Source organism: Limulus polyphemus, unplaced genomic scaffold (genome assembly GCF_000517525.1).
Source record: "Limulus polyphemus unplaced genomic scaffold, Limulus_polyphemus-2.1.2 Scaffold1040, whole genome shotgun sequence".
Classification (NCBI taxonomy): Eukaryota; Metazoa; Arthropoda; class Merostomata; order Xiphosura; family Limulidae; genus Limulus; species Limulus polyphemus.
The window spans coordinates 219079-231594 of record NW_013666650.1 but is presented as its reverse complement, the minus strand read 5'-3'; the positions used below and the strand labels follow the sequence as shown (position 1 = coordinate 231594).

The following is a 12516-nucleotide window of genomic DNA, read 5'->3' as shown; positions in this document are numbered from 1 at the left end:
GCGTCATGCTAGTCAAATATAAAAAGCTACAAAACTTAAAAAGTTTTCTTTGAAAGGCTAAAGAATATTTTCATGCACTTTTTCATGTGGACTACATTAAGCTGAGCTAGCATTATTATCACAGAAATCCCAGTCTTGACTAACATCAGTTTTTATCAACTAATGAGCAAGAAATACAAATATTACAAAGTTTATTCACCTGGTTATCAGTTCGAAGGCAACACCACACCAATCGATACTTTCTTACATTTAACAATATGCCTAAATGATTGTTACTGTTACTATATCAGCATATCATGTGTTTTATACTTCATTGTATTAATGTAGAAAATTTTCAAAATTAGTTATTTATATAGCCATGCGCAGTTTCCGCAAAACACGTTGGTTAAGTTAGTAGTTAAGTTCCTTTTGCTCTATCTAACGTTTGTTCTATCATTCACCTAGGGTAACACCACTTGTTTTCCCGTGGGTAAGATATTAGTACGTGAAGTTAGACAGTTATCTTTTCTACTGGTAGTTAGGTCACTTCTTGAGGTAATGATTTCATTAGGAATGGCCAGTCACGTGGATAGCGCTAGTCGCTTTGGGTAAGTCTGACTTTATATTTAAGTGAGTAACATGAGATTTATCCAGTCTGGAACAGCAGTTCACCCGTTTACCTTTTTACGGTCTTCAGAGTTAACTTTCCAGTAGAGGCGACTGTCCGTTGTGGCAAGTATAATGAATTTAATTATATAAAAAAATAAAGATTGTTTATTGTGATTTTTTATTTGTGTTCAGTCTTTCTTCCTTTATCACGAACTAGTTAGTCAAAAAATATAGAATTATTTTGCAGCAAACATATTGACCAATCTTTCGTTATTAGCGGACCTATCTTGTCACTCTTAGGAGAAATTTGTGCTTTCTGAAAATACCAGATGCTCACTTGTCTTGTATGATAACTTATAACTGTTTACTATTATGAATGTGGTATGTTAGACCTAATTGGGGTCTAATCATACGTTTGTTTTGTAAATAATTTTCCCAGAAACATTACAAATACTTTTTCTGCATAATACTGATTACATTCATATAAATAATTTTAGTAACATTTAAAGTTGTTGCTTTGAGAAGTGTGAAAAGGGAAACGAATGTTTTTTAATATTATTATTATATTAAAATGTTTTCAAATCACAGTGTGAATAATTTAACTGAACGGAAGCAGCTTCGCCGCACTTTGTGTCAATTTACATTTGTGCAATCAAGTTCTGTTAGAAAATGGCCCGGCATGTCCAGGTGGCTAGGGAGCTCGACTCGCAATCTGCGGGTTTGTTAGTTTTATAACGTCTAATTGTACCGTACATGATTGAAGGTTGATTGGATGTCTTTTTTTTATTTATTTAAAAGTTGAATGGGAAAAGTCTAAAGACTATCCTTATAAGTATCGATTGGACTACACATTTGAACTGTTGGCCTTAACGAGTTTTCGTTTTATTAACTTTACTTAATTTATTCTTTTATATCAGGACGATTTCGATTCACTTCGGCCGCTTTGTTATCCCAGAGCAGATGTGTTTCTACTGTGTTTTAGTGTAGTCTGCCCAACTTCCTTTTACAACATTACGAAAAAATGGATCCCAGAAGTTAGGAAACATTGTCCAACTGCACCTGTCCTCCTGGTGGGAACACAGTGCGATTTACGGACAGACGTGAAGGTATTAATTGCACTCGACTATTACCATGAACGACCAATAAATGAGTACGAAGCTCGTGAGCTTGCTCAACGAGTAAGTGCTGTTGGGTACATCGAATGTTCTGCTTTAACTGAAAAGAACCTTAAGGAAGTGTTCGACACAGCCGTTTGGACAACACTTGAAAACAACCGATGTAGTGGTGTTCTGACTCCAGACTGCTGGAATAGGATCAGCCTACTCTCGTTTTCAGACAGCACAAGTGTCCCTGTTCCTTGCTCAGCTAGACTCACACTTGGTGATAAGTTCAAGAAGTGGTGGGGAAAGTTTTGTTGTTTTTCTTAGTTAGAATACAGTTGAATCATGGGTAGGCATAATTGGCACGATAATTTAATGTAATAATCGGAGCTTATAACTATGGATAAAAAATCTGTAGTGCAAATTTTACACATCATACTAGAGTTTGTTTTTTAATTTATCTACTCCGATACTCAGAAATATTGTACGATTTATGTCAAAATTCATAAAAAAAACACTAACGAAGAAGCTGTAAAACATCCTTGTTTTGAAACTGTGTTATATCTGATGGTGTTTCGTTACTTGAAAAAAGCATTTTATTAGTTTGTTTATGACAAAGCCGCTAAGGCTATCTGCTGGCTGCCAAAAAAAGAAAAAGATTGAAAATTAATTAATTTAATTAGTTTATTTCTAACGCGTTCATTATCCTTAGTACTTGATTTTAACTTTAAATATTTAATAGAAATATTACTGATGACTTCACTTATTATCACGATTAACACGTAGTTAAAAATCTCGTTATAACAGATTAAGTGTTTGCAATTTCGCTTTTGGTTTTTAGGCTTAAAATGTGCTTAGCATAACATCGTTTACTTCAAATGTGCATAGCATAACATCGTTTACTCCCAACTACATGTACATACTATAGGCGTATACGGATAATATCTGATGAATAATATCGAAAGATTACAAAACAATTAGTGAAATATTGATATCTTGCCGTACAGAAATTTAGATTTTCTTTTCTTACTCAGCTCAGAGCTCTATTGCAACAACCACTGACTGTCAATAATGTCGCCAGCTGAGTTTTGTCAGGACGGTCATAGGAAATACACAATACTGTTGAAGTGCTCAGGACAGAACACGCTATTTCTTTCTCAACAGGTGAAGTTTACCTTGGTTCTAAAGAGACTTTTAAGTACTTGTTGGATTTGGCTGTGACGTCAGAGGACAAGGGACATTTCATCCGAGAAATCAGCACATCACTTTACTCTTTGCGGTTTATTAAAGGCCCAGTTTACGAGACCGAAGGGTACATAAGAATATCAACTAGTCAGAGAAGTAACAGTCTGAGAGATCAGACAAATTATCCTTCTCTTTGTGGCCTTAAAATGATCCTGGCTTGTGAGTCTTTACTTGTGATTGCAATGACAAAGTAGTGTAATAGAAGTTATATTCCCGAACATTATTTACACAAAGGCATGAATGACTTACTCTCACACTGCACCTCGAAATAACCGTTGTACATCCACAAATGAAGTAACTCTAGCAATACCAATGGGGTTCATCTGGATCTCGGTGGTAGTTTAAGAACATTTTTCTAAACGATTTGAACATCAAATAGCTTGTGGATCCATGACTTTATTAGTTACAGGGTTCCTAATAACATACGATTCACACATACCTATTACACTTTAAAACGGCATTTCCCAGTCATTTTAGTAGCACGGCCCAACTAAACTACAATAAATTTCCCGAGGCCTACCGCAGAAAATTATTGAAGTATGATGCGTATGGCAGTGTTGTTTCATAGTTGCTATGCAAGAATCATGCGTGTGACATTAAATCATAGCTAGAATTTTGAGAGGTATTATGTAGTTTGCATTATACATTTGCTGTTGCGCAACATTTTAAGAAATATTGTCATCTAATCTTAAGCCTTTTTGTGTCCCATCAATGGGACGCGATCCATCCAATGGGCCGCGATTAATATGTAAGTGAACACATACATATTAATCTGTCGGATATGGTTTTTTTGCTTCTACATTTACCATGCCACAGTTTCAAATACACATGTGTACTTAATTTCACAAAATCAGTTTATCCTGTTGTTCTGTTTTCCAATTTCAAATGCTTCTACTATATCTACATATAATATGCTTAACATTAAGCTCGAAAATGATTTATGAAACTCACTGCATAATTTCATCTAGAAAAGATATTTGGCTTGACATCAACTTTACGTTCAGGCCTCTTTGTAGATATGTATATAAACGAAGTTGCTAGCCAGCTGCTTTATTTATCTCTTTCGAGCACCTGCTTGCAACACACATAAATTAGTCTGTCTGATCTGCTTTTCTAACTTGTGTAATTAAATATCCTCTGTACTCTAATATATGAGTGAATTGCTAAACCAGAACCCTAAGATAAATATCCCGTATCCGCTCTACACCTACAAACAGGGGTAGGTTCATATGAATAGATGTATGAGAGTCTGAGAGGGAAATTGCCCTCTTCTGAGAAGCTAAGACTTTTTTTGAAATCTGAAATTTCTCTATGCCCAAAACTTGACACTTTTCTTTGGTTTTTGCTGGTCACTTTCATTGGCAATAAGAAATCCGAATGACCAATGCTTTCTGCTACCATCAGGAACAATGATTTTGAAATTATCCCCAGAAAAATTATATTATGTGCTGTTCATTGATGGGTGAGACAAGGAGAGGGCGGTAGTCATACCTATGAAAAGAGGTCCTTCAAATACTTGTTATAAGTTTTAACTAAATGATAATATTTTGAAAGGAATCATCCTTTACGTCTATCTTCAACATTTTACATATTAAGGCAGTCCAGATTCGCCTTCCTTACAGGAATACGAGCATAATTGATCTATGAAAACAGACATAATATTTCTACCATTTTCATCTCCTTTTTTTCAATATATCTATTTACTGTTTTCTTCAATGTTGCTTTCTGTGTTAAAAAGGGTGGTCTGGATCCGCTCCTGACACCTACTATTTAAACAAACAGAGAGTAGAAATTAATCAGATTAGCTTATATTATATCTCGTAACTTCATAACACGAGCTTATTTTCAATGTTCAAAGTTCATCAGTTCATTCAAGCCCTAACTTACCTTTTCAAACACATTCTGTACGTATCTGTATGAAGTGATGTGTTTCTTCTTTCGCTTTTCTTTCCACATTCAAACTCCTTCACTACTTTCCCGTTGAAATTATCCAATTTTATCTACACGCCAACGTGCACTTATAGATATCCTCTATGCGACCACCTGAATATCAATCTGCTTGGTCGACTGCTATAATTTGCACTTCGTAACTCTCAGTGTATGCAGGTTTATCTATTTAGTCTACTGTTCAAAACTAAAACTTCACATAACGTTGACTTGTATGTTTTCTAATGTGTTTTGTGTGATTTTTTTATCTTGCCTATTCAAAAACACTCAGCATGTCTCTTTGAAAAATGAATTCACCTTAGGTATGATCTGATTCGCTCTTATGCATACCTGTCATTTCAGATAATCTATAATAATCCGCCATAGCTGCAAGAGGAAAGAACGTAGAGATTTGAAACTTTGCACGCATACTAAGGAGATTCTGAGGGTGTACATCTGGGTATCATTTTTTAGGTTTGACTTTAAAAAATCTGGCCAATTTTTTTTATCCTATAGTTTTGTCCTATAGACCTTAAGCCCCACAATTCTATTTCTGAAGGTCTATAGAAAAGTATCATATTTTTTTTCTAATTCTCACTCACTGAATGAACAATATGTGAAGGTTTTCTGCCAAATACTCTTTTTCAACACAAACATGGGAAGAAAAGTACAAATCTGAGGATTAAAAAAAAATTGAATTGAACTAAGTTTGGAGAAGCCGAAACAAACAACGGGAAAAAATATATGAATTGGAGAATATTGGAGAATTCGGAGAATTAAAATAACTCAAACAAAAACACAAGAGGAAAAAAAACAAGAATCTGAGAAGCTAAATTAAAACTATTTGCTTTTAAAAAGAGTTCAATCGAATTAAGTTAGGAGATGGTAACAGACAAATCAATTAAAGAACTGGGGTAGTTATAGAAGTAATTAAGATAACTGAGACGCTTGACTGGTACAATGAGACCTCCATGAATCATGAGGGACCTTAGAATCCCGCAGCTGAGCGTTGGTATTTTATGCTACTAATGAAATATTTGGAACATGTCTCAACTTGCACCATTAAAACTTCCAGTATATACAACGATAGCTACAGAAGGTGTTCAACTTGCACCTTCGAAACTCAGTAAATTAACCTGTTTGACTTACGGCTCAAATTTGCACCTTCAAAGAAACTTCCATATATTTTTACATCCAGTTATTAATTAATCTGTTTGGTCTGGTGTACTAATTTGTCTTTTCACAAACTCACCGTAGCTTCAGTTATTGAATAATCTGTTTGGTCTGGTGTACTAATTTGTCTTTTCACAAACTCACTTTAGCTTCAGTTATTCAATAATCTGTTTGGTCTGGTTTACTAACTTTTCACAAACTCACTTTAGCTTCAGTTATTGAATAATCTGTTTGGTCTGGTTTACTAACTTGTCTTTTCACAAACTCACTTTAGCTTCAGTTATTGAATAATCTGTTTGGTCTGGTGTACTAACTTCGCACCTTCAAGCAGCTACTGAACGCTTACGTGTAAATTGCTTTTGTATGACACCTTTATGCAAATATACATTAACATTCTTTTAACCTTCCAATCTCATCTGCATAACAAAACATCTGCTGTAAATTTAAGTAAACATATATAATGTTTGTCTTGAACCTAGAAACACCTACTATTATTCAAGGTATAAATTATCCTGCGAAGTCTGCGGTTCTCAGAAGCTATTTTAAACATCTATTATATATTCATGAATAATAGTTAATTTGCTTACACTATATTATTAGTAAAGATAGCATCCACAGATGTCGCTACTATCCACGTTTCGCATTGCACAACATTTTAAAGGTCGTTAGTTTTGGAGAATGACTATCGACAACACATTTTATACGCAAGTTACTAGCTGAACTGGCAACTATACAAGCCATCGTGGTTCGCGTGAACTTGTTAGCATGCATATATCCAACAGAACGGTTCCATGATATTTTATTACTAGTTAGTTGTTAAGCACCAAACTACACAATAGACAATCTGTGCTCTGCACACCACAGGTATTAAAACTCGGGTTTTAGCGTTATAAACCTTCAGATTTACCGCTGAGCCACTAAGAGAGGGGCTTTATTACCAGTAATAATAACTAGTGATTGCTTACAGTAGATGTCAGTTTGAACTTGTCCCATATTTATTTGATATTTTTAGTCAAGTTACACCTTCATACATCAGTCGTATATTCACATGTAAACTAGTCAGTACGAATTAAAATTTCTTAAATCGTGCTATAAGTTGATTTATAAATAGAAGTTTTTTAGCTATGGTACCAACTTCCGTCTTTCACTACCCACTTTATCTTCATTTACTGATCAGATTCTTCTTGTACATCTTTTTACGAAACAGCCTCTATTTATAAATGAATTTATTTGGCCATCTACCTATCGTAAACTTTTTTATTTCTGTGCGGAGTTCACATTTTTGAATGAATCATTTACACCTGTATTCATGATCTGATTATTAAAAATAAATATTCTAAGATTGTAGATATTAATTATATGTTTTTAAAGAAAAAACATTTCGAAAAGTATAGTTTTAATAAAGTACAGTAGATGGCAGCACAGTAGAAAATGTGGTGGTAACACACCTAAGAAACTGTTTGTTCATAATTATTCCTATACCAAGGTAGCGCTGCTTAAGAAATTAACTAATTTTGTATGAAAATAGATGTATTTATAACTAATGAATAGCTTTTGTAATATCATAAGCTGTTAAAGTGAACTTATGATGTTTATAAATGTGGACTTCCTCGTATCCACTCATTTTTTATTTTGTATACTATGATACTTTCAACTAATTTGTTTTTTTTAACTCTGTAATATTCCTAATTTTAAGAAAACAATTATTCGTATTATAGCAAATGATTTTCCAATATAATCAATAATTGGCTTGTTTTCAGATTAACGTTTTTGGTTTAAAAATCTATATAGTTGATTGTAGATTCTGTAAGGCTACACACACTGTCATATCGAAACTATTTCCACTGTCCACAAAATAATAACTTTATAGTAAGTGCGCTCTTTATTTTTGCATGAAATATAAATTTATATAAAAATGTGCTAGTATTTTATTACTTTAAATTATCGCTGGATATGGGTAACCTACAGTTTACAAGGGCGCCATTGAAGAGGTATGACAAACATAGAGACTCCCCCAGTAACACAGCGGTATGTCTACGGACTTACAACGCTAGAAACCGGGTTTCGATACCCGTGGTGGGCACAGATAGCCCATTGTGTAGCTTTGTGTTTAACTTCAAACAAACAAACATAGAAGTGAAATAACTACATCACGAGGTCTAAACATGACATTGGTAACACTCTAGTTTTTATGACAATTTTTTTGCTATTGCGAAAATTGAGAGCGCATATATCACATACGACGATCTCGAGATTGCACAAATCACGAAAATGCATCTACATCACAAGTTGGATAGGAAAAATGTATGACAGCTGTCATCACTCCAAGTTACTTGTACCGACTAGTTAGGACATGTCAAATTTCATCGTATGTTTTTTTATTTCTAATATATTCCATACAACTGTTAATCACCCAGCTAAAATATGCAATTTTAATTTCAGTTAAAAATGCACACGAAAATCTGTAATGTCTGCTATAATACTAGAAATAATTTACTTTATAACACCAAACTGTTGGTTTTCTTTAATTGGACACTCAGCGTTTCGCTTTTGTACTGTCTGTACGATGGGCGTTTTAGTGAAACTCTCCTGAAGAAGTTGTAAAGCGAAACGTGGAGTTTCCAATTAAAGACTAGAAGGAAGACAGCTAGCTAGTCATCACCACCAACTGCCAACGCTTAGGCTACTCTTTTACAAACAAATGGTGGGATTGACCGCACTTTATAACGCCCCCCAGGCTGAAAAGGCGAGCATGTTGGGTGGGACGGGGATTCAAACCCACGACCCTCAGACACCAGGGCCGGATTAACAACTTGGAGCACGGGACAAATTTTGTAGGGGGGTCTTCCTAACCGAACTTTATAAATAGGTAAAATGCGGTTCAAATTTATTTAGAAAATAACATACAATAACTGCCCAGAATTCTACATCAGAGAAACAGGAATAAAATTGGAAACCAGATTCACAGAACACAATAAAAAACCGTCCCATGTTTTCCATCATTGCAACTTAAAAAACCATAGTATATCTATTAAAAACACAATAATTTTAAACAAAGAACCAAACATAAACAAACGAAAAATTAAGGAATCCATCTTAATTGGAGAAAACAACCCTACTCTAAACCAACACCCTGGGGTGCCAAGATATCTCTTCTATGTAGTGCAACAATATCTGGTCATGTGATCTCTTTGTTCCATACTGTATATACAGTATATATATCTGTGTCAGTGTAAACTCCTTGTGCCTGATAATGACAAAACCTTGCGAAACGTTGTACGTTTGCTGTTATGTTAAACTTATATTAAATTATTTCTTCATTACCCGTTCAAGCCATCTTCAAGCATCATTAAAATACAGTTCAATATTATTTATTAACTAAAGTTTGAGCAATATAGAAACATGAGGAATAAAAACCAAAATTGACACAGTGATATAGGAAGATATGAGGAAGGTCGTGAAGGGGTTGGGGGTTGGATCCTCCATCTTCTTCTATAAATATACGACAATATATGTGTGTGTATCTGTTCCTTATACGTTTCCACATATCTTGATCAATCAGCACCAAACCTCATATCTTCCTATATCACTGTGTCAAGAAGGTCATGAGGGTGGTTAGCCCCCCCCATCTAATTTCATATTGTTAGTATTCTTGAAAACAATATTTTTTCATTTTCAGTATTGATATCTTTATGTATTTTTATTGCACTTTTAATGTTTAATGGCCAAGTAAACATCTATGAACAAACATACCGTAAGAACATGTTATTGAAAAATTACAAAATAATATGTTTATATGAAGTTACTGCAATCGGTGTTGTTACAGTGATACAAACATATGTTTTTCAATTAGTCATCTAGTCTTTGATTATTTTTTGTTTTTCCGTAGGCCCCTTAGATCAAGGGGACCTGGGGCAGTTGCAACAATTTGTCTCCCCCTTTAATCCAACCCTGCATTCCAGAGCTGAAAGTGCAGGGAGTGTTTAGTGTTCGATACGCAATTCGATATGCAAACCAGAATTATCCTTGCCCTAAAATTAGGTCAGGACATTTCTGCTTCTTAGGCTAATGGGATTATCCTGCCAGATTAACACTAATTAAGAAAATCTCCACCATGATAAAACCGATTTCTCTATAAAAAATATTTTTGCCCCAAATTCCCATTTTTAGGTCATACTGGTGGACCACTAAGATATGTGTAAGAAAGACCTGAAATATGCTTTCCCGAAGTAGATAATTTGTACAAATTTCAAATTAATTGGGTTCTGTTTAGACGAAACAATAAGATCACGGGGAAAATATTGTGTTGTTCTCAGATACACTAATTAACAAGTAATTGGGTAGGATCTACAAAAACAGGAGATCTGACAGATACTATGTTAAGGAGTAAAGGTTTATTTTCCTCGAATTTGCAGAATTTGTGTGAATCACACAAATCACACAAATTTCCAGAATCACACAAATCAACAGCCTTTATAACAGAAAAGTAACCAAAATTGAAAGAAACAAAAGAAGACCAGTGTTCTATGTGTTTACAGAGAGAGAAGGATCTTTACTGGTACTCTCTCACCAGTTCATTGTGAGCCTACCTTAAATGAAAATAAAGCTAAAACTTACAGTTAAAATGAAAATCCTCAGGTTACACGAATCTGAGTAAAGCAAAGAAAAGAAGTAAGATCTCACAATATAATTGTGAAAAGCTCAAATCTAAGTCTAAATCCAATCTCTTGATATAGGGGAGAGCCTGGTCTTTTATACCTAAAACAGAAGAAAGCCAGACTACTCATGTGGCCCAAGACCACTCTCGGTTCAGCAAAAGGGTGGGCTACACCCTCTGATCATTATGTGATTTGCCGACAGTGAAGACAGTTGCCTATTTTGGAACATCACGAGTGAAGTTATTGCTATCTTTTTCCTACAAGAAAACACTTTTAATAATGACCAATAAGAGCAGCACTGGTTTGGTGAGTAACCAAAGTAAGAAGAGCTTGAGTTGTTTACTTTTTTTATGTGTTGAAAGGAAAATTTGAAGTAAACAGAAATCTTGAAAAATTCACATATTAACACAGAGAACAAACAAACAACAACAACAAAAACATACGATAGCTTCCTGCATTACATCATTTTAGTTCTGTTACAACTGAATGTTGGAACTTGTAAGATTGAAGTAAAATAGGATCTAAGGCTGTACGTTAATGAAATTGTGAACTATTTGGCTAAACTTTTTATAACTAAAACAACTACAATGAAATATGAAAACTATATTTATACTGTAAACAGTTTTCTCCAAATGTAAATGCCAAAAATGATAGGGAGTATTGTATTTATAAATAATAGGATGATATAGATATTGAGTTATTAGTTACTTTCCTATTTACGGTAAAGCTGTTAAGACTATCTGCCACTGCCCTAATTTTAAACGACTGACCAGAGGGAAGGCAGACGGCCAGCAGAATTATATTATCTATACAAAAGTACTGTTATAATGCACCATGAGCTTAAAGTGCAGGAAATATTTTGTGGTAATGCAAGATGACGAACATGTCTCACCAGCTCCGAAATATAGATCTCTACCATAAGAGTCAACCACGTGGATCATAAGTTATTAATAAACAAACTTGAGGAATATGATAATAAAATGGTTCAAATATTATTCAAACGACAGATTATCAATCTCTGTTGTTGAGGAAAAAGCTACACAAGGGGCTATCTGTACTGTACCCAACACATGTAGGTTATTAATCACTGAAATACAGAATGTGTTTGGTAATAAGCAAATAAATAAATAAATAAAAAATAGTAGTTGTATAACAGGGATCAATTCTGAGCTCAAGTTTTATTTGTCTTGGATAGTAATGATTCAGCCACTGTAAATTTCAAGAATAATTTTAATCTGATGTAGTTGATACTGTTTTAATAACTTAAAATGATGGTTTGAAAGCGAAATATATGATTTATAAAACGATTTAAACAAAATTATGAAATGATTTAGCATAATTTTAAAAATACAATTTTTTTACTGTTTATTTAAATAAATGATCCTCTCTTTGAAGGTAACATCTGGAATTATGTTATTAAATCTTTTAATAGGTTGTTTGAATAAAAATCATATTTAAAAAAATAATTGTAAATGGTTATGTTGGATTATTAAAAATATTTACATAATTAGATATTCTGGATTATATCAAGAGTCAAAATGTATATGGAAAGTACATACAGAAAAATTTAGATATTTTATAAAAAGAGTACACAGAAAATATATACGTTACAAGTTTAGTTACCTAAGTAGAATAATTGTATTTTACAGGTTAATTTGCGAGTTATTAATAGCACATGGTCTAAATATATACATATCTAATATAGAAAAATTAAAATGACTGAAACCTTATAGTTAAAATTGTAACGCGTTTGCATACAAGAAATACAATGATGAGTAACACAAATTTATATATTTAAAATTATTAATGGCGAGTTATATAATTAT

At 33.6% G+C, this 12516-nt stretch overlaps 1 protein-coding gene across 1 annotated transcript in view; it reads left to right on the top strand.

The window, feature by feature from the left end:
* Window positions 1-2058, top strand: part of LOC106461827 (cell division control protein 42 homolog) — a 17685-nt gene extending 15627 nt beyond the window's left edge. Inside the window, exon 3 of the mRNA XM_022388905.1 lies at window positions 1506-2058. Coding sequence (XP_022244613.1) covers window positions 1506-2015 — 510 coding nt within the window. The 3' untranslated portion in view covers window positions 2016-2058. The remainder of the gene's footprint in view (window positions 1-1505) is intronic.
* The last annotated feature ends 10458 nt before the right edge of the window (window positions 2059-12516 follow it).